This window comes from Passer domesticus, chromosome 2, assembly GCF_036417665.1.
Source record: "Passer domesticus isolate bPasDom1 chromosome 2, bPasDom1.hap1, whole genome shotgun sequence".
In the NCBI taxonomy this organism is placed as follows: Eukaryota; Metazoa; Chordata; class Aves; order Passeriformes; family Passeridae; genus Passer; species Passer domesticus.
The window spans coordinates 14,171,807-14,194,804 of record NC_087475.1 but is presented as its reverse complement, the minus strand read 5'-3'; the positions used below and the strand labels follow the sequence as shown (position 1 = coordinate 14,194,804).

The 22,998-nt window shown below is 40.2% G+C and overlaps 2 protein-coding genes across 3 annotated transcripts in view; one reads left to right on the top strand and one right to left on the bottom strand.

The window, feature by feature from the left end:
• The first annotated feature begins 179 nt into the window (after positions 1-179).
• On the top strand, positions 180-14,366 carry EIF2S3 (eukaryotic translation initiation factor 2 subunit gamma). Of its 2 annotated transcripts, XR_010355470.1 has the most exons (13): positions 180-421; positions 2,601-2,664; positions 3,116-3,243; positions 3,352-3,473; positions 4,779-4,873; positions 6,168-6,326; positions 7,528-7,662; positions 8,575-8,669; positions 9,585-9,729; positions 10,160-10,329; positions 11,290-11,462; positions 12,239-12,393; positions 13,623-14,366. XR_010355470.1 is itself a non-coding variant. In XM_064407445.1 (12 exons), exons 1-12 carry the CDS (start codon positions 353-355, stop codon positions 13,684-13,686), a joined length of 1,419 nt encoding a protein of 472 aa, XP_064263515.1. In that variant the 5' UTR covers positions 186-352; the 3' UTR covers positions 13,687-14,366. The 2 variants fall into 2 exon arrangements, 1 of the variants encoding a protein (XP_064263515.1); XM_064407445.1 differs by lacking the exon at positions 12,239-12,393 and having other exon boundaries at positions 186-421.
• The window catches only part of LOC135290728 (collagen alpha-1(I) chain-like), a 19,080-nt gene continuing 9,969 nt past the window's right edge, over positions 13,888-22,998 (bottom strand). The window contains exon 5 of the mRNA XM_064404669.1: positions 13,888-21,926. The gene's annotated coding sequence lies outside the window, so the exon portion shown is untranslated. The remainder of the gene's footprint in view (positions 21,927-22,998) is intronic.

Here is a 22,998-nt window from a genome sequence, read left to right as displayed (position 1 = left end):
TGCTCGGCACCCTGCGCGCTCCCGCGGGCGCGCCGTGCCCGCGCTCCCGCCCCGCGCACGCGCACGCTGCGCGCGACCCCGCCGCAGGCCCCGGTTGCATCACCCGGCGTGAGGGCGACAGCGGGTCCTTCACAGGGCTGCCCCGTGGCGCGCCTGACTCGTGGCCGCCCCGCCGCGGGGCCGATGGCTGCCTCCGGGCGGTGATTGCGGTTTTTCCTTGAGCTCGGTGTCCGCTCCCGGGCCGGCCGGTGCCGCGCCGTGGGCCGGAGGCTGCGGGGCGGTAGCGGCAGCGCCGAGAGGAGCCGGCGGTCAGGCGGCCGCGCGGGACTCCTCGCTTCCCACTCGGGCCAAGATGGCGGGGGACGAGGCGGGAGTGACTCTGGGGCAGCCGCACCTCAGCCGCCAGGATCTCGCCACCTTGGTGAGCGCCGCCCGCGGGGCGCCCCGCGGCGACATCGGGCTGCCGGGGCTCGGCGGGCGCGCCCCGGGAGCGGAGGGGGCGGCCGGGCGGGCGGTGGGTGCGGCCCGAGGGGCTCCGAGCCGCCTGCCGGGCCCCGGCGCTGCAGGAGGCGGGGGAGCCGCGCTCAGCGCCGGGCACGCGGCCGCGGGCAGGGGAGCGGGCAGGGGAGCGGGCAGGGGAGCGGGCAGGGCGGCGGGAGCGGGGCCTGCCGGGCCGGGTGCGAGCGGGGCGCCGGGCCGGGCGCTTCCCCTGCCGGGGAGTGCTGCTCCGTGCCCGCCGGCGCGGCGGAGGCTGTTGTGGCTCACTCACCCACCCGGTGGGCGCAGTTTTCCCCGTGTAAGGGCTGCCCTGTTCTCTGGTATTAAAGACTTTTCTTTTTCCGACGTAGAACCATACATTTGAGGTGTTTCTCTACAGCAAGCTCGAGGAGTTCGTTACCAGCCCTGTCTTGGTTGGTTGGCCAAGAAAATTTTCTTGACTATTAACAACCACCGAGAAATACCAGTTCTATCCACCACTGCAGCCAGTTGCAGTGGTCTCCTGCTGTGGCAGCGTTGCCTATTAAATATCTCACCTGGGCTGCCTCACTTATTACACTTATCTGCTAGTCTAAGTGTACATGTAATGTATATTTCAAATTCAAGCATATTATAATGTAGATAGTAAAAAAAACCTGCTGCTATGTCCCCGGTGTTTAAACTGGAGCAGCTTATTTGTCTTTACAGTAATAATATTTGGTGTTTTTTAGGCTTGAGCACAGGAATTCCCTACAGCAAGCGTGTTAGTTATTTCAGATAGTTTCTTTTCCTCCTGTCGTTGTTGACCATGGCATTTCCTAGCTGGAAAAAGCACAGATAGGACTAGCTGGAAGGTCAGCAGGAGTTACCTTTAAGGGCCTGTTCTGCCGGCCCTTGAGTGCTTATGGCTGAGTGAAGCTTCCTGCTGAGCAACACCTTATACCAGTCTTGAGGAAAAACCTCCATGCGTGCACGATTTCATGCACCAGGAAGAATTCTCCTGGTGGCAGGAATTGCATCACGCTGAAATTCTGGTCGCCCGGCCACATGGTGCCCTCTGCAGGCGACGTTCCCATCGCTGGGAAGTCATTTTAAGTTCGATGTATGAGAACCATAAATTTAATTGTGTGTCACAGGTGTTCAGATCTTGCTTTCTGTCGAAGATGAGCAATTTATTCATGTCATGCTTGAGAGCAGAATGAACTTAGGTTTTTACACAGACGTGTTTGATCATTTTGCACAGAACCTTCATGTAACAGTGGAAACAATATATGATTTAATGTTTATATTATTTGTATCTTAAATTTTGTCCTGCACCGAGGACTCTTCTGACATCATGAATCTTTGCTTGAGCTGAGTGGCTCACCCATGTGAATGCAATGCAGGATTAGCTGTACAGAGGAGCATTTCACTGCATTTCAACACTTGTCCATTATTTGGTCAAACAGCTTTAAAAAACCTTAATCAACTCTTTCCCAGGTGTTTCTTTATCTATACACAGTGTGTTTGTGAGGTTTTTGTTTTGCCAGTGGTTACCAATAACTTCAACAGACTATTTAGGGCAGCAGAAGTTTTGTCTGGTGCCTAAAGCAGCAATAACAGTTTCTGAGGGAAAAAATAACCATTAAAAAAAAAGCCATGGTGCTGCTGAAACCTCTGGGCCCACTGACTCCAAAGTGTCAGTTGTAATTATGTGTTGGCTCTAATGGAACTTACACCAATTAAACAACTGTTTATGACAAAGCTTTGTTTATAAATGTTACTGCAGTTCAGCATGTAGGCTGCTGAAAATGGTGTAATTTAGTTTCAGGGGTATGTAGGGGCTTGGGGTGTTTTGTTGAAGGCTTCTTTTGAGGTTTCTTGTTTTGTTTACTCCCATCTTTAACACTTTGCATCCAAGACTGATTTACAGTCAGGGTTTTTGAATCATACCCTGTACTGATTCACAAACAGGACTTGGTTCACTTTTCACAAGTATTTCACACACTTAAAAGACTTGAATGCACATAATATAACTGGATTTTGCTGAACAGAACTGTCAGTTAATTTTCAAGTTTCTAAATTTTTAACTTTCTAAACATTTATATACAAGATGAATAAATTCTAAACTCTCCCTTATACAGGATGTTACCAAGTTGACGCCTCTTTCACCAGAAGTCATCAGCAGACAAGCAACAATTAATATAGGTAAAAAAAACTTATAAAAAGAGGGGTGCCTTAAGGTGACTCTGATTCTCATGCAGTAGCAGATGGTGCCTATGTGGTAACACTTTAAAGAAATTTGGACAGAAAGAGTTACATAGTAATTTCAAGGACTTGTGGAGCCCTTGTGACTTGAAAAGCACCAGTTTTACTTCAGGAACACAGTTTAATGGTGTGGGGAATAGTTGCTAAAGCAAAATTTGTTTTCCCTTGAAATAAAGGATTGAAATGAGTTTCATTAAAATGCAAAGATCTGTTCACTGGGAGCACAATTTCAGGTCTTGTTTGTTTAAACAAAAATTATTGCAAATTCTATATGTATACCATATGTATACCACTGGCTGTGGAGAATTTGGGGCAATTGTGTATTGATTGTAGTGGAGCATTGCACAAAATTAAACTAGTTTAGTAACAACCATTTCCTTTTAAAATGCAGGTACAATTGGTCATGTAGCCCATGGAAAGTCGACAGTAGTCAAAGCTATATCTGGAGTTCATACTGTCAGATTTAAAAATGAACTGGAAAGAAATATCACAATCAAGCTGGGTTACGCTAATGCAAAGGTGAGTCATCCCTCAGCTGTGTTGCTAATATATTTCAGGGGAGATGTATTATTACAGGTAACTAACCCTTGAGGAGTGAAACATTTTTTTGATTTTAAAAAATCACAGATTTACAAGCTGGATGACCCAAGCTGCTCTCGACCAGAGTGTTACCGATCCTGTGGAAGCAGCACCCCAGATGAGTTCCCTACAGATATTCCTGGCACCAAAGGGAACTTTAAACTAGTCAGGTAACTGCTTAAAATGACTGGAATCAATTATGTTTACTTGCCTTTGTATGAAAACAGGATTGAGCAGTGAGCTGGACCGGTTCTGGCAGACTACACATTCTTAGATGGGGCACCCTGGGCTGAGGCATTGTGTAAACTGAATTCAGTGGTGGTGATGAGCACTCCATGGTACAGCACAGCTCTGTCTGCTGGCCTCAGCTGTTTGCAGGACTTTGAAGTTAAATCTTTCTGTTATTAATAAAAGTACATTTTAAACCAGGCAGATTGAGAACTAATGTGGACCTCACAAACACATCTGTAAAATCTCTTTTGGAAGGGTGATCTTTGCTGAACTTTTTCTTCCTAAGGGCAGAGTTTCCAAAAATTTTTACATGAATATATAAAAACCTGATGCTTAATGTGAGATCAGCCTCTCACTGGAGGCCAAGTGTTCTTTACTGACTCAATTTCTGAAAAAGTATAGCACAGTCTTTATGCAGAGGTTATGTGGGTCTGCACAATGATTGCTGACATGAGAGCAGTCATGAAGACTGTTGTACAAGATTCTTAGTTTGTGTTTGTGATACAATACATGAGGTGCTGTAACCATTTTCTCAGATTCCCAGCAGAGCACTTGTACTAAGATTAACTTCTGTTGGAGTGTGACAGGCAGGCAGTCATTGTGAAACAACAACTGGTTAAAAGCTTTGCATTCTTTATCCTACTGGTTCTTTGCTTGTAGTAGATTTCTAACATCATCAGCAAAGCACCAAATTAGTCCCTTGCTTTTTGGTGACCTGCCACTAAGAACAAGGATTCTTCACTAGATAGGTTCAGGAAAGAATATAGTGAACCAACTATCTTAGTCTGCACAATAAAATCATGAGGCTGGAAATGTAACATCATGTCTGTAGACAAATCTTTGACGTGCAGTTATAACCATATAATTAAAGATGCATAGTTTCCAAAAATTGAAGAATTTAAAAGGGTTAAGAGAAATCCCATGTAGTATGTTGGGGTTTGGGTTACTGGTGGTGGGTCAGTTTGATTTCGGGCTTTTATCCTGGTGCATTTAACTCTAATTTAGAGTAAATTGGTGAAATATTAAAGAGGTACTTAATGTGGACATGTGGTATTAAATCTGAAAACTCAGAAAAAGTATTCAGTAGCTGTTCAGTAGCATTTGTGTTCTTTCAGAACATTTTTGAAAATACTATTTTAAGGATACTTGTAACTTTTGTATCTGGCTAATCACGGACATAAATCGGTCAGAGGAATTGTTGATAATGGGCTTTTGGATTTCTCTTTCACCTTCTCCTGCAACAGGCATGTCTCTTTTGTGGATTGCCCTGGCCACGATATTTTGATGGCTACCATGCTGAACGGTGCAGCAGTAATGGATGCAGCTTTGCTGTTGATAGGTAATGATTGCTACCCAAAAGCAGACCTCTGTTTTGTAGTAGCATGAGGCAATTTTATATGGGCTTTAAAATCTCCTGGGATGTGGTGAGCAATTGAAACAATTTTGATGCTTTTGAGATGTGTTTTAAAGAAAATAAAATCGTGGTAAAATGCTAATGTACTCTGACAAGCTGGTTTGTTTTAAACACAGCTATCCATACCCACTAGTCTGGTAGCTGGCCCCATTGGTAGAAGATAGGTAATATAAAACCTTGTAGTAGTATAGTACTGTGAAATTTGTATCACTTTATGGAAACAGATTAGCGGCATCTTGATTTTCTCTGAAGGTTCAGTTTCCTTTAAATATGCATGTAGTCTTTGCCATACAGTAGAGGTCACAAACAACAACACAAACAGTAGCCCAGATAAATACAGGCAAAATTTAGGTACAGGAGATTTAATATAATTCAGACAAGTTTTGTTCAAATTTGCAAGCAACAGAAAGTGAGTAAAACAGATTTTTCTGTCTGTAGAACATTCTGATGTTCTGTAGTGATATATAGCAATTATCTTGCCTTGATAGGATATGTCAACAAAAGAAAAAAAAGCAGCTTCAGATATTGTAATTTAAAATCTGAGATAGATGGTGAGCTATCATTTCTTCTGCCTGTTTATCTCTAAAAAGTGTGACAGACCAAACTTCAGGCAAGATTAAGCACCCTAATCATACATCAGCCAGTGCTGGCTTCTCAGCTGAAATCTAAACCATGCTGATACCAGCCCTATTCACATACTTGATAGAATTGTAACAGAGTTTGGGGATCTTGGTATTTTTATGACTTTACTGATAAGAAAATGTTAAGATACTTCTTGAAAGGTAATTTGTGTGTTACACTACAGTCAACACTGAGATATCTGAAGAGCTAAAGGATGGTGTAAACCAAGTTGGGTGTTGGTATCTTTGGATATTTTAGGTGGGTGTTCCTAGTGGGAGAAGGTGGAATAGGGGAACCTCTCTGGCAGCCTCTTATCTGTCCAGCATTGTGTGGAGACTACAGCCAGCAGCTGTAGGAGAGAATAGGTGCTTATTGACTTGGTTTCTTCACATGTAGATTACTGAGAGACAGATGGGGTTTTTTGGGGGAGGGGTTGTGGTTTTTGGGGTGTTTTTGGTTTTTTGTTGTTGTTGGTTGGTTGGTTTTTTGATTTATTTTTTTTTTTTACATAGTGATAGTAGATGGAAGTAGATATCCTAACTGTAGGAATTTGTCTATCTTTATAGTTTCTATACTCCTGTCACTTCTCTTCTTTCAGCTGGTAATGAGTCATGCCCTCAACCTCAGACCTCAGAACATCTAGCTGCTATAGAAATCATGAAACTGAAGCACATTTTGATTCTACAGAATAAGATTGACTTGGTGAAAGAGAGCCAGGCTAAAGAACAGTATGAACAAATTCTTGCATTTGTACAAGGTAAGTTTTCACGAGCAGAAATCCAGTAAGTGGTGGAAATGCAGTGTTGAGACATGGACATGGTGGGTTTCTGTATGTTCATAGAAAAGCTTATCTTGAGCAATGCAGGTGTACATGGTCTGTTCATGTGAAAATCAGACCATGGCAGTTGTGCTTCTTGCCTGTGTCAGCCTGCTTGCATACAATAGTGTTATGGCTCTGGGTCAGGCCTCTAGATGTAAAACTAACATCAATCACTCTTGTGAAGTAGCTTTCAGTAGATTTGTGATTTCTTCCTGGAGTGCTTCTTTAGTGGAGATTTTACTGTGATTTTACTGCAGTGCAGGAGAGAAGGAAGCTGTATTTATTAGGGGCACCTTGTAGGTTTAAATACATTAATTTTTTTTTTAACTAATGACAAAAGATTGCTCTTTCATCTGTCTGTGTAAATCCAGTTTGGGCAGTGTTATCTTACTCTGTAAAGGTCTGCTCACCTTAATGGTGATTTGGTTTTGCCTTTCCCTGGAGCTTCCACTGTTTTCCCTGTTTATCTGCAGTAGGTGGGATATGTGACAAGCTGCAGAGCTAGATTGTCACCATCAGAAGTTGCCAATGGGTCCTTCTTTTCCTTTTTTTCTTTTTATTTTTTTCTTTTTTTTTGTAATTCATAACTGTTGCCTTGCAGAAGATGTTCATAACTCTGTCACAGTGGCTTGATAGTGTAAATTTGGAGTTTGAAAGCTGGAGTTATCACAAGAAACACAGACGTAATTAAAACTAATGATGCCTAACAAAACTGGATTACTAAATGCATTGTTCTGTAAAATAAGGATTTTTCTAAAATATGTATTTGTATTGCAAAATTTGAAAAACATAATTAAATTAACAGGAAATTTGGTTTGTCATCATGAAACCAGACTGTAAAATTAATACTGCTGTATCCAATACTGAGATACTGACCTCTCTTAGGAAATCTTAAAAATATTTCTGATGACAGCGTAGGAAGTGAATTCTCCCCTAGAAGAGAAGATTATCTTGCACACTTTCAGAATGCCTCAAAAAGTAGATGTGGCTATGTGAGCTAAAATGTTGAAGGAGGCATAGATGCTCTGATATTGCTTTGAGAAATACACACAGAACCTGCCATTAAATTCATTAGTATTTTTAAGGACTGAACACTTGGTCATATTAAGGCTTAATGTTGAACTTGATTTTGTTTTAGGTACAGTTGCAGAAGGAGCTCCAATAATTCCAATCTCAGCACAGCTGAAATACAACATAGAGGTGGTTTGTGAGTACATAGTGAAGAAAATCCCCGTCCCTCTGCGAGACTTCACATCTGAACCAAGGCTCATTGGTATGTACATGGCAGGCCTGGCTGCTTGTGGCCAGACATTTTCTGAATGTGCCTGTGCTTAGAATAGCACATGCTGAGTGCCCTGGACACAGGTGGGTTTAAAAGGAGTACTTAGGATGCTCTTATTTTAAAACTTGCATGTCTTCTGAGAGCTGTATTGTTTGTTCACTGTTAATTGCTGTTGGCTTTGTGCATATATTCTGTGCATATGACAGCACTAAAATACAGTAAAAGTGAGAAATTTGTCTGTTTAAAAACATCCCTTTATTGTTATTAATCTAGTTTTGATTTAACAAAATATTGGCAAACTGATGAAATTGGTAATTAAATTATTTCCATGGAAATATATTGGGTAGGTTGGGTAATCTTTTGTATTAGTCTCCTGTTTCCTGGTTATAATTGTCAAAGTTTCAGTTCTTGTCCAGCATACTATGAAGTGCAGTTCCTACAAGAATTCATTTGCTTGCCTTTTTTTTTTTTCTCAATAATCCAAGGGAGTCCTACACTGCATAAATGCATAAAAATTCACCTCGTTACATCAAGCTTACAGTGTTCAGCTATGAGTACATTAAAACAAAGTTCTGATATTCACAGTTAAAATCTTGAATATTGAAGGGGTTTTGTAAAATGGTTGATCATTGCTTTCTTTTTCCAATCTTTAAGTTACTTTCTGCCATGGAGAAAGTCTTACAAAACACTTATATATATATGACCAGTTTAAATGGTTTTGAGAGTAAAATTAACTGTCTGCCTAAAAATTGGGAATAAAATATTCATTGTTCTGGTTTTGTAATAATTATAAATATGTGTATCCTTTTGTAAGAACAGAGAAGCAGTCAAAGTTGCTAAAGAAAGACATTGTCTAAAAATGTAATAGTAAATATAAACCTGGTTATGATCTCTTCTTCTCAGTAATTAGATCTTTTGATGTCAACAAGCCTGGCTGTGAAGTTGATGACCTTAAGGGAGGTGTTGCTGGTGGCAGTATTCTTAAGGGTGTTTTAAAGGTAACCCTTTCTTTTTCTTGACTGAAATTTGTGATGACAGTGAGTAGAGTTTTTCCACGCTTGCTACAAAATGTATCTATATAATTTTTTTTTTAAACTTGAATACAGTCACATAGAACTTACCCTTTTTGTCTGTTCTTCATTTTCACTTCACAGTTTTAAAATACCAGAACAAGAAGCACTGGTTTTAATTTTTTAAATATATTGTTGTAGTTTTAACATTTGCTAATAATGATAACAGATTTAATTTCTTGCAAAATGGAAGGAAGAGATGTTATTTTCCTATGGAAGGAAGAGATGTTATTTTCCTATCCTACTACTTCCTGAATTATTGTCAGGAAGAGGAAAGCAAAAGAATTTTAAAAGCACCTTCAAAGTGTGTATGGGTTCTCACAGGTCCCACTTCCCTATTTAAGTGTTCTGTATATTTTGATTTTTTATTTTGCTTGCTTGCTAGCAATAGACAGAAACTTTAAAACGATTGCTTTGTCAGGCTGGAGTGCGAACTCTCTTTGAACATTTATACAGCTTGTAATTTCTCTAGTTTGCAGTGTGCTGATGTCAGTCAGTTACACTGATAGAATTAACTCCATTTTTCTCAAAGCTGAAACATTTCTAAATGAAATACAGTGTTTAAAAATTAAACTGAATTTTTATTGTTGCAATTATTGCTGATCTTTTGCTAAAGCAGTTTTACAAATTGTATTGAGAAGAAAATCAGATGTTACATTTGCTGTAAGTATTGTTCAATTTGCATCAAACGGTGCAACAGAAATCCTACAAGTGCTACAGGAGCCTAGAACCAAAGACTCATATAAAAAGTAGATCTTGGGGTCTGTAAGTATTATCTGTGACTAGTCTGCTTTGTGTTCCTGTGAAATAACCAGTTAAACACTTTTTCACTTTTATCATTAGGTGGGCCAGGAAATTGAGGTGAGGCCTGGTATTGTGTCCAAGGACAGTGAAGGCAAACTCATGTGCAAACCAATCTTTTCCAAAATTGTGTCACTCTTTGCTGAACACAATGATCTACAATATGCTGCTCCAGGAGGCCTTATAGGTAAGAATATTGTCTTATGAAAAGATTCATTTCTTCATGCTTATTGAAAGCACTTGGTTTCATTCAGCAGTGAATTTCAGTGTAATTAACAAAAATACCATGAGCATTTTTAGATAATTCATATATGTAGAGAGAGACAGGGTTGGTGTAAAAAATGGATATTTAAGAATAAAATAATTTTCTTGAATGTCACTGCCCAATGTAGATCAGCTTGCACTGTTAATTGTACCAGCTTTAACAGCAGAATATTTCTTCATCTGTTTAGACAGAGCTCACAATCTTGCTGACATTCTGAAAGTGCTGTCCAGGTAATAGGGAATTCCCAGTAGATGCTCTTTTTTTTGTTTTAGATCATCTTCAACTATTATAGCACACAAAAATGACAGCTACCTTTCAGTTACTCCTTCTGCCTTCCCTTGCTGTGTTGCAGGTGTTGGCACTAAGATCGATCCCACGTTGTGCCGGGCTGACCGCATGGTGGGCCAGGTTCTTGGTGCAGTTGGGGCACTGCCAGAAATCTTTACAGAGCTGGAAATTTCCTACTTCCTGCTGAGACGACTCCTGGGCGTGCGCACTGAAGGAGACAAGAAAGCTGCAAAGGTCTGTGCCCCTTCTTTTGTTTGTCCTGATTTTGCTTCCTGTGCTAATTTTCATTAATGAGTATATTTCTTTGATCATATGTAGACATTTTGTCTCAGTGTTGATATAAGCTTGTTACAAAACTTATCTGCTTGTTTGATACTGTAGAATGGTTTTCAGAGGAGTAGAAATTCATATCAGTAGTTTAAAATAGCATAAAGTACTTATGTGTCATGTTATGTATTTTTCTAAACATGCTGGTAGTTTTCTTTTGCTATCATCCTATTAATTTGTGCAGTAATTAATTTTACAGTGGTACTGATCTATTTCCTACTGACATGCTTTTTGTAGGTTTTTTCACAGAAGAATTTTTTAAAGTTTAAATATTTTTTAAATACTCTGGTTGAAAAAAACCTGAACTTGAGGCACAGGACAAACTTCTGTAACACAATCTGTTTTACACAAATCAACTAAAAGATCATAATTTCCCCTGTTAGCATTTAAAATTTTAAACTGATGCAACAGTGAGTAAAGTGCTTCAGCGCTCTCTTATCCTGTGAAATTATTTTTTTTTTTAAATGTGGGCATAAGGGAAATGAAAATACAACATTTTAGTAAATAATATGTATAACATCACAGGTTGTAACAATATCTCTGACTGTTTGTGTTTTTAATACATTATATGAAATCATCAGTAGAGTTTATAGAAAATGTAGATCAATCCCAGGAAAGTACATCATACCAAGAACCTCAGAGCTACATGTACAGCATCTTTATGGATTTGTCCATTTGCATATAAAACTTTTATCTACTGACACTGCTGCCCATAGTTGGTGTGTGTATATTTATAGTATTTCAGTAGTTCTCAGCTGTATCTTTTTTCTTGGCAAGAAGGTAACAGAAGATAACTTGGTATTGTCTGTGCTATTTGTTTTTTAGTACTAAAGCTTATGTTTCAGAGTTTTGTATGTCTGTCTTCAGGTGCAAAAATTATCGAAGAATGAAGTTCTAATGGTAAACATAGGATCCTTGTCTACTGGAGGGAGAGTCAGTGCTGTAAAGGCTGATTTGGGGAAGATTGTGCTAACTAACCCTGTATGCACAGAAGTGGGAGAAAAAATTGCTCTGAGTCGAAGAGTTGAGAAACATTGGCGGTAAGTTGGTGCCAAGTTGGTAGGGTTGCTACATTGTTAACAAAAAAATACATGGATCTGATTTTGTACTAGCATAGGTAAGTGTGTGTCTGTTTTAAAAATTCTTCAGGATTCTGCTAACACATTGGCACCATGGTTGTGGAATGCTTAATTTCATTGCTATCTCTTTTTAAACAGTCACATGATTGGGAGGGTACCTGTTAGTTAACAGACAAGGAAACACCTGAGCTTTGTGTTTGTTGCCCAAACTGCCAAGCTGTAAATTGAGCTCAGTAGGGAATCTTGGCAGAGGGTTTGGGAAATTCTCACTTTGTTAAGCCAAATAGCCATCTTTATGCACAGCTCAGTGGTTTTCTACCTGTGGAGCTGCATGTGATTTCTAGTGCAACCTGGAAGTAACAGCAGGGGAACAGAGGAGGGATGTTTGAATGTTTTATGTACCATGAGCACAGAGGAAAGAATAAAATATCAACTGGATTGACCCATTCAAACTACAAATATAAAATGTCTGACTGCACAAGCATCTGAAGATTGAAAATGACAGAATTGGTTGGTGATTCATTTTATCGCAGTGCCAGTCTCTATTTAGGTGATTACACATACTGTACCTGTCACAGGTTTCATAAGACTGGATTGATAAGAACATGAGTATTTAGATTTGTTGGCTCTGCACAGCCCTTGTAGTATGAGAGAGCACAGCCATTTTTACAAGAAGCCTGTACTATATGGCAAGGAACCAAGCTTTAAATATCCATGGATGCATGTTTCTTTTTCAGATGACAAGGAAATGTAGACAGGAATTTAGTGCTTGCTGTCTCAGAGCAAGATGACAAATTAGGGAAGAGATTGTTCTCTGAAAAAAAAACACCAAGGCAAAAGATAACATGTCTTGAACAGGAGGAAAAACAAGGCAGGACCCAAATTAAGTCAGGTAAAGCAGAAGGAAGAGGAGAAACTATGTTAAAAATTATGGGGTTTTTTCCCTTTTTTAAGCTGTAGACTGATAATCCTGTGCAAATAATAACGTGTCTTTTGTTGCTTTTGTGGATTTTTTCCCAGTTAAAAAACTTGACCAAATTTTGCCCAAAAGCCCACCTGTCTCTGGATTGTGAGGTGGGCAAATAGTGGCAGCCTGCTGTAAAGATAGTTATTGAAAAGTTGATTCCTATGCTGTATTAAAAAGATAAAGACAATATAAGGAAACTAAAAGTTGAGAAAAGGGAAAGAAGGCAAACTGGGAAAACCAGCATAAAAAAACCTGATTGCAGTAGAGATAATATACAGTTGGTACTGTGAAAAGGAACTTGCAGCTTGAGTACTGAAAATACAGAAGAAAGTTCGTAAAGCAAGACTAAAAAGAGGTATAAAATAAAAAGGAAATACACAGAGGCATAGAGGGAGGTTAAACAGCAAATGGGACACACCAGTGATTCCAAGGATCACTGAATTCAAAGGTGGTCAAGTTATGACCTATGGTTGTGGTAGTAAAAAGTGGGAAGAGCTGCTCTGATAAACTTCAGTTTCTTTTCTGGTGTCCCAAGACAGGCTCTAGTGTAAGGTAAATTGAGATGCATGTGTGGTTTCTCACCAGAAATTGGAGAGGTTTTGAACACAATTTTACTAATAATATGAAATACCTGCTGGCTGTGGAAATGGATGTATTCTGAATTTCTTTTTGCGAGTGTATTTTTCTGGGGCGAGAGTGGCCTATAAAAAAGGTCTTAGTTTTTCTGAATATAAATAGCAGCACTCACCCCAGAGCTGAGTTACCATCACAGGCTACCACTGAGAGTTACAGCTGTTTGTAATCTTACTGAATTCTCATTTCTCTTTGAAAGTAATGCACACTTCAGGTGCAGGTGAAAGAGATGAAGCTGTGCATAGATTTACCATCCAGTACAACAGTACAATATAACTTAAAATATTTTCAGCTTCTGCTCAGGAGTACACTCTTACCTGGTCACAAATGTCCTCTATCCTTCACCCTTTTCTATTTTGTGTTTCCACTAAGGTTTGTTCTTGTAGAATGTTTTGGGTGGGAGACAAGTGTAGAAAATTCAAAGTGTAAGAAATGAAGGCATAAGAAGGACAGAAGGATGTTTAACTTATACACGATATTTCTCACTACTGGTAAAAATAATATAAACCTTTTTTTTTCAGTTTAATTGGCTGGGGTCAGATCAGAAGAGGAGTGACAATCAAGCCAACTGTTGATGATGACTGAAGAACAAAAGAGTGCTTCATTTTTAAAGATGAAGTGCCTATTTCTATTTTGGAGGGGTGTATTTTCACAGTGGAATTGGAAGCTGTGCAAACAGTATCTTTGAGTTGTATGGCTGTCCTCATACCTTTTATTGACTTTTACCCTCTTACTAAAATACTAGTCACTATCACCATTAAAAGTGTAAAAGAATTGGCATAGAAATGGGTTTCATTATCCACATTTTAGTAGAAATTAATTGTACATGTCTCATGGCATGTCTAATTTATGTTACTTTGTGTTTCAGACATATCTGTTTAATATCAGTCAAACCAGCCCCAGTGTAACACACAAACCATAAATCTGGCATTGAAATAAAATATTGCTTATTTTCATTAATTCATACAGTTTTTTTGAGTAACAAAAGACTGCAGTGATTGTTCAAGTACAAGAATTAAAAGCAAGCAAACTCTTCTTGGAAGACCAGTACCTTTTCTGCACAATTTGTTTTGTTGAGACAGCTGTTACCAACAAAAAACTTTATTTCTTTGTTTCTATGGTTCTTGATTTTAGGATTCTAAAGTATTACACTTTGTAATTAGGATGGCAGTATTGACTGACTTGAATTTGTCATTTCTGATATTACTACATGTTTTCTTAAATCCCCAAAAAAACTCCACAAGTAAACTGGATCTGAACTGGCAGTACTGGTTTTGGCGTATTTCAGTATGGATTTATGAAAAGAATGTGATTAATTGGAACATTGTCATCATGAAACTCTGTGGGAGTGACCTGGGAGTTATTTATACAGTAGGAGTAAACGACTTTAAAATTGTTGAGCAAATATAAAATATTGGGAAGAGGCTGTAGAAAGGAATGATTTGGGGTGGGGGCAGAGTAATGGTGATGGAATTGTGAAGAGGATGAGGAAAAAAGGTATAAAACCACTTTTGTTTAGCTACTCTGAATCACATGCCTCAGGATAAAACATAATGTAATAAACTTACTGTGGGGTGCTAATACTTTAATCCCTTTAGATTTCACTTCTTCATTTGTACTAATATACATAGTTCTAGCTGGTTTATATACTATTTAGCAAGTTATGCTACTTAACATATTTTGGTACAAAGTACTGTGTGTTTTCAAAGCTTGGTTTTGGTTTTATTCAATATCTTCAAGGGCTTTCTGAAGGTAAATACGATTTCACTCATCAAACTGGAATTTGATGAAACAGCTTGCATTTTGCTCCTGATTTTGCACTGTATTGTGTTCCCTTACTCTGTCTACATTCTTGTATTCAGTTTTTCCATTTGCAAAGTACTACCTCACATGGTGTTGAGAGTAAATACATTAATTTTTGAATAGTGCTTTTCCATTTGAAAAGCAGGAGTCCGCTGTAGTTCTCTTGGGCTCTCCAGGTACTTGACCAATTACAATCTTAAATGTGTCCATTTCAAGGATTGCATCTTCCATGCTTTGGCCGCTCCTTTCTGTAGCTGTGAATTCTAGGATAGGGATAAACCTAAGCCTTGCCTAGTCTGGTGGCAGGAGGGTGAGCATAAAAGAGAATATGAGCTACAGCAGAGTGCTTGGATGGCACCAGCTCCAGGGTGAAGTTTAGAGTCCTTTCTCAGTGCACTGCACCTGTGGGTTTAATGAAACATGAGGAAAAGCTTCTGAGCAACTGGTTCAGCACCCACAGACATTTTTAGACATTCAGATATTTTGGAGATTGTGTCTCTTGATCTGCAGTTTAAAGAACACCAGTGCCATAATCTTGCTGAGGTTGTGCATTGACCTGCTTTGCCCGTGGCTTTTCCAGGCAGGGTGAGGCTTGCACAAGGATCACCTCCTCCTACACTGCTGTATATCCTGTCACACCACAACGAGGGCCTGGGGGGCAGATCACATACAGAGTTATTTTTCTGCCACTGAAACGTTAGATTTCCTCTAATGGAAAGCTTTGACTGCTGACATGAATGATAAGTAATGGGATTTTGAGACTGTTGCATACATGGGACATGTCTCTGCAGCACTGGGGAGACAAGTGTGAACAGTGTAAGTGCAAATACATTGTGTGCTATGGGTGTGCCACCCCCTCCGTCACTGAACTGTGATGCTGAGATGTTGAATGACAAGAGGCAATATCATGTACAGCTAAGGAAGTTGAAAGTTATTTTGATTTTCTTGGCCAGGATTAAAGTAGTGACAGATGCCTTGTGAGCTTTCTCGCTTTACCAGGGATTTACTTCAGAGTGATTTTATTTTTTTACCCTTTTTAGATCATATTTAGCTACTTGAACAGAGGTGCATTTGCATTTCTAATGGGTTGGGTACACAAACGTAGATATCTTGTGCAGTGGTACAAAGTTGAAATGTGTCAGTAGTTATTTCTGAGACTTAACTGTGCATTTGGGAAATGCCATTTCCAGCCAAATACCAGATTTTATTCTGAAAGGATGAAGAAAAAACTTTCAATTAACACCTTTGCTGATTTGGTCCTAGTATACACAAAATCCAGAAAAAAAATTAAATTATATTTTTATTGCATTCATTTTGTAGCACTTTGAAAAGTGCTCCCTTCTAGCTCACTGCTGCAGAAAGGGTTCCTGCTGTTTTTCCCTGCTGAGTCATGTGGATGAGCCTCCAGCCTGCCCGCAGGAAAGGTTTAAACTTGTCCCCGCCCCTTTCCCATCGGTGCTTCTGGCAGTGTAAAGTCCCAGCCCTGCCGCCCCGGCCGTTCTGGGTCGCTGATTGTGCCAGGCTGGGACTAAACATTTATAAAGTTTCAAACGCCTGCTGTCCCTGACCAGCACCGCGCAGCCCCCGGTGCCGGCCCCAGCTCCCGCCCCTCCTGCCTGTGGCACGGCCCGTGGACATCCACGAGGTCCAGTGGCCTCCTCCTGACATCCCCAGACCCTGAGAGCACCGCTCCTTTTTCATCAGCTCCTCCACCACCACAGTTCTTCTGGCACAGCTGCCTTCGTGGCTGATGGTCACTTACCACGGTGCTAAAATTACTGATGTACTCTGGCTTCGTGTTGCTGCTTTTGTTTCTGTGAAGTTCCATCTGTACATGCTCACAGAATGTTCCACTCATCTCCAGTCCACCCGAGCGGTGTAGTAAACGTGCACATTTCATACTTTTCCAGACTAAAAACCCAGCTAGAATAACTAATTTTACAGAAATTTTGGTTTATGGTGAAATAACATAGAAGCTGTAACAGTCACAAACTGTATAAGTGATACATGTAAATAAATTCTCCTTTCTTACCCTGAAAGGATTAAAAACCAAACAAACAAGTCTCCTAACGTGGACACTATATATGCAATGAAGAAAGAACAAATTAGCAAGAAAATTTTGTTACCAAGGAACAGACATCTTGTTCAAGGAATTACCTAAAATATTTATTTAAATACATATTCTTCAATGTCTTTTATAAAACAAGGCACTAGAACATTGTGCTTGAGCACAGATGAAAACTGTTGAAATATTTTAGTTGAAGTAAAGTTAATATTTACTTGTGTTGAGGAAGGCTTCATTAAGCAATTGCACACTATACATTTATAAAACACAAACTTTTCTGTTTGAACAGTTTCTTTCTAAAGCCTAGTATAGTTTTTTGAATATTTCAGTAGAGTTGTGAGGAAAAAATCATGATTCACTTAATTAAGTCTCATGTTACACAATCCTAAGGATTCAAATGAATCAGGGCAGCAGCTCTCCCTTTTTGCCTCTGTGTGGGCATTTGTAAAGAAATCCAACACACTAGACAGGATTCATTATGTTATTTAGAAAACCCCTTCCCCTGCCAAACATGATGCTTTTCTATATTTAGTTATTTTTCTTTATTTGGTGTTCAATGAAGACCTGAAAAGTGTTTTCTCCTGCAAATGCACCTTAGGGTTCTCTGAACTCATTTCTCTTCCTGGTTTTGCTTAATCATCTATTTGATTAGGTAATCTATTATGTATCTCAAAATACTTCATTTGCAACATCATCCTAACTACCACACAACAGAGTTAAGTCTCAGCTTTTGTAAGTTTTCGTTAAAGCAGCTTTTTTTAACCTTGGTGACTAGTACTGGGCATACAGAAATAGAATAATTTTTTGTACTTTTTCTTGGCTACGGCCAAAATGCTGTTGATAACAAAGTTTAGCAACAATTATTGTTATTTTTTAAAATTGTCTCCCATTTATTATATTGGCAGTAATTATATACAACTTAATCCTTTAAAAATCTGATGTGGAGTCGTACTTCACCCAGAAATGAAAAGAGGTATGGGGGTACAATTAGTCCTTCCACAGCAGTCACAAGCGTTTACATGTTCTCCATATGGGTTTGGCTCCTTGCCTCCTGCCTCGTTGTCTGTCAGCATGCATTAAAAACACCAAGCCAGCAAACGCTGGTACAGCCCTGTGAACCTGTGTGCTTCATGTTATGAATAGAAAGTTGTATTTTTTTTGAGTTTCAGAGTTAAAAAAAACAAGTCAGACCTCTTTGGTTTCACTGCTGGAGAGGGGCTCCTTAATTACCTGTTAATGGCCAGTGATTAACTATTGTTTCCCTGATGCTGGCCGCTTGCCAAGAAGACACCAGGACAGACCCTCCAAGGTAAGAGAATGGGCAGTGACATCAGAGCCAGTATGCAGATGAGAAATGCATTGCGCCCTGAATTTTTACAGTTTTACAGTTTTTACAAGAAAAACCCCTAAAATCACGAGCCAACAAGTGACTTAAGTGACGTCTAAGGATGGGAGCGTAGTCCCGCACCTGCTTGGACCCTTTTGCTTCTCACCCTAACCTGAAAAGATACTGATTAAAGAGACACCCCGGAGTGTTAAACAAACAAGCAGGAATCTGCGACTCTCCCGTGAGGACAGAATCCCCAGCTCTGTCTGCAGACCAGCGGACAAAGCTGCATCATCCTCCTTCTCCGTGCCACGCCTGGGAGCAACTGCGGTGTGGGCGCAACCCGTCGATTTCTCCCCACCTGAGCTGATTCTTCTTAATAAAGGCATTAAAAAAGGAGAAAGATCTCCTGCCCATTTATTTCACTTCAGGCACACAAACGGTCCTGTTAACACTGCTGGGACCCTTGTGCACAGAAGATGAGCTTGTGCTTTAAGTGTTTGGAAACTGGGATCTTAAATTGCTTCAATTTTTCTGGAAGCTTAATTCCTCCTTTAAATTTATTGCTACTTCACACTGTTGCTGTTCTACCAACCTGTGTGTTCACGCTGGGAATTTATTTTTGCAGTTAAAACCAGACATTTTATCTTTGAAAGCATTTTGAGCCTTATATGGGAAGGTGTCTGTTTTGACACGTAACATCACAGCAAAGTGGACTCTTGGTACGTTCCAGAGCTGGCTGCTTTATGGACTGGTGAAAGCTGCTCCAGGTGGAAGCTGATCACCAGCTCCCATCCATTCAAGGCGAGTACAGTTAATGTAGCTACAGAAGAGTTTTGCTGGTAAGAGACCAAATAACACACCTTTGAACTGACAAACACTGAAAATCAGTGTTGTCCCATTGAAGCCTCCCCAAAAAGAAGGCTGGTCCCTCAGTGTAATGGTTTGGTTTGTAATGTCCTGCTCTCTTGTTAAACGATTTACTAGAGAAATAGGGAGGGGCTGTTTCTGTTTCAAAACACAATGCTTATATAGTCAGTGAAGCAGATAACCCTCAGGGCCATCTACAACTCCATCAGCCGAGGAAAGGAACCCTTAACACTTCTCTACCCTTTGTTTTTCAAAATCCAACAGTGCTGACTTCTAACACTGTGTCAGGTTGAACATTTACCAGTCCTTTTTACCTTTGTTACATGTACTCACCAACAACTCTAGGCTGTATCTTTGATCCATGGGCAAATAAGGTAAATGAAATGTGAGTTTACACAATTATGGAGGAAATAATGGATTTTTTAATGTCCGCCCCTCTCCCTGCCCCCACAACCAATGAGAGCTCAAACTAAGAGCTTTTTTTTTACAATTTGAAATTGTAAAATAAATAATTAACCGTCCTACCTAATTAAAAATACCTTCAAGCTTGCACAACACTTAATCAGGATGACTAGAAATAAAATTGCCTGTGAAAGCCTTCCTTTAACAACTAAGCGCAACTAAGGATTAAGAAGCCTACTGAATATTTGTAAACCAAGACATGTCAGAGATTTTAATGCAGACAAATAACTTACCAATTCTCCACAGGCTGCAAGGGACTCCTGCTCAACACAAGAACCACCCTGTTGTTTAGATGTAAGATCTCATTTCAAGTTTTTTTATCTAGTTTTTCAATTTAAAAAACTCTTCTCTTACTTTTTTCCTTTTCTTTCCTTTTATTTTTCTCCTTCTTTTCTCCCCTTTTCTTCTTTTCCTTTCTTTTTTTATCTCTCTTCTTTCCTTTTTTCTTATCCTTCCTTTTTTCTCCTTCTTTTTCTTTCCTTCTTTTCTTTTTCTCTTCTTCTTCTTTTTCTTTTCTATACAAGGGCAAATAATCTGCATTTTGATCTGAGGCAGCTGAAAAAACTGTGTCTGGAGTCTTCACAAAAAAATTCAGTTTGAGGCCAACACCCCTTAGGGAAAATTTCAGACTTGTGAAAGCTGGCAAAGTTTTACGAGCAACTGAAAACCTGTACAATGCAAAATGTCAGCTTCAAAGTAAGTGACACTACACTGCACATTGCTGCTGTTTTTAAGTAGAGAGGTTATCTGAGACACAGGCAGCTGTAGAGATACAGGCCTTACAACATTTTCACTGATTTAAACCTTTTAGGTCAGTTCCAACCTACTGGCCTTGTATAACTGCAGGAGAAAAGACACAGACTGAATATCTGGACCCTCTTCTGAGCTTTCTCTGCAACTACCTTGTGTAGCACAGCACAGACAGACCAAACACAAGAGCCGTCCATTTCTCTTCTGGGTCCCAACACCATGGGATTTTTTACTGGACACAGTTCTCTAAGATGCATGTTAATACTGGAATAAAAAGCATGTCAGACAGTCATCAGCCTGGTATATCTGAACACGTTTTAAATACTCTTTTTTATAAGTAGGAAACATTAGAAAGTTTAAGTTCAGATACAGTTTTCAAACCCCAAGCAACAAATAAGATTCTCTGATTATGTTTCACTGTTCAGTTTGTACATTTCCCACTCCTTGCCTATCCAATATTCCACCCTTATCATGAAATTTCTCCAAATGAACATTGCCATACTTGTTTCACAGATATTCCTCCAATTCCTTATTTTTCAGGGTTACATGGATCCCAGCAATGTCTATGCTGAGGCTTGGTAAAATTATGTCTTATAATGCCATGAAAACCTTCTTTAAAGTTATTTTTCTTTATTTAATGAGCAGTTTTAATGTCAATTTCTTCAAAAGAATTTTGTGTACTAACACACAATTGTAAAGGTCAGTCTTTGTTTCATTACTTCATTTGTTGCAACTAGTTTTTTCATCAAAGAAAGCATCTTACAGCTGCACTCATCTTGCTTTGCCTTCAAGCCTTTGTCTCCCAGGCACTGTGGCTGCGTGTGTGCACGGGCAGTTCAGTGCACATCCCAGCTCTGGTCATCTAAATTCACCCTAGAATTGGAGACGAGTGTGTATGGCACTTTTGTCCCCAAGCATCGTGGGCCGAAGCGAGTTGGTGGCTTTGTTTGCATGCACAGTGTTGGCTGTAACATGCCTGTCTCAGTGGCCAGCCATTTGTTCAGACAGACATCAGGCCAGATGCTACCCAAAACACAGGCGCTGTGACAGCCTGGGCCCCTTTCCAAGCCTTGCTTCCCAGAAACCGTGTGAAGCTTCCTGCCAACACCAAGCCAGCTCTTTCTTCAGCTCTCTCAGGGAGCACCCTGAACACCAGCAGTAATTGGCAAAGTGCAGGTGGATGGGTCAAAGCCCCTTCACAGCTCCCAGGGGGTGGTGATGGCAGCACACCAAGCTGCAGCACTCATGCTCGAGCTCCGTGGTGAGGATACTGCCTGCTGGGAGCAGGTCTTGCAGCAAAGCCAGGACTGGCAGCTGCTGAAGCCAGGGGACATGGCAGGTGACTGTCCTGGAGTTGTGTGCCTTCAATGAGGCAGATAACAAACAGAGAAGGCTGGAGGACAGGGAAGCCTCTACTTGTGAGCAGCTTGCCACCAATAATGACAAACAACCTGGTGCAGTGAAAGGTTCCCTGCCTGTGGCAGGGGGTTGCAGCTAGATGATCTTTAACAGCTCTTCCTCCAACCCAAAGCATTCTGTGAACCATGCCTTTGGAGAGAAATGCGAGGTTATTAAGCATTTGTCACTTGGTGCCTATGAATCACCTACACTGATCGAGACCTGGGCAGTTTTATAGTCTTGGGATCTCCCACCCACCAGAAAGATTAATCACATAGGCCCCTCATTGCCCTGTCCAGCATGAATGCCAAGCCCTGACTCCTCATAACATCGCCTCACAGCTTGGAGCACCTCACGTTCCTTTGCTCTGACTGTGTCTCTCCTGTGCTGTGATTTTGCTTAATTCCATGATGTGGGTTCCTTGGCCATAAGATGGTGCAACACTTCATACCCTGGATAAAGCACCTTGTGAATTCCAGATAACTTGGTCTGTCTTCACTTTTGGAATTTCAAGGGGCTCTGCTTCATCCACTGAGATTTTGTGCACAGCCACACGCCTCTGTCACAGCAGACAACAATAACCAGAGCTGCTTTGGGAGGTTCTAGCAACTCTTTTCTCACCATTTTTTCCCCAGGTGAGAGGAGTTAAGGAACCTTCTTTTCAGAGCCATTTTAGGCCCAAAGGCTGTGATTCAGTAATTCCTGTCACATTTCCTTCTGTGGGTCACAGCCCATTCTTCACTGGTCTTGCATGGAAACTCTTGAGACTATCTAGCCTGGGACAATTTTTGTGAAGGACCAAATGGTTGCTAAGAGGTAATGAAGGACCAGGAATGGCAATATGTGCTTGTAGTGGGCATAGAAAGATCCCTTCCCAAACCAGCAGCAAAACCAACCAGGAATAGAGTGTCAGTCAGCCTATTTAAAGGCTTGGCAATATCTGCAATATCAATTCTGTAACGTCTGAAAATGAAAAGAGAGGGGAGAAACAGGCATTGCTGTCTGAGAGCAAGCACCTCAGCATGTACACTAGAGCACTCCACAAAATTCTGTCTTCAATACTCCACAATACTGTCTTCACAGGTTTGTATTGGATAATTACAGTAATTTAACTTACAAACACAAATTAATGTCTGGACAATTCTTGAGAAATTCTAAACAGCGCTACAAAGACTACAAAATGGACAAAAAAATCTACTGTCAATAATATTAAGAGTAACTA

What these genes read in the sequence shown, in the direction of transcription:
- EIF2S3 (XM_064407445.1), top strand. Translation starts at nt 353, where the DNA reads ATGGCGGGGGACGAGGCGGGAGTGACTCTGGGGCAGCCGCACCTCAGC. An exon ending in GCCAGGATCTCGCCACCTTG is followed by an intron (nt 422 to 2,600) that starts GTGAGCGCCGCC and finishes TCCCTTATACAG; the next exon opens with GATGTTACCAAGTTGACGCC. An exon ending in AATTCTTGCATTTGTACAAG is followed by an intron (nt 6,327 to 7,527) that starts GTAAGTTTTCAC and finishes ATTTTGTTTTAG; the next exon opens with GTACAGTTGCAGAAGGAGCT.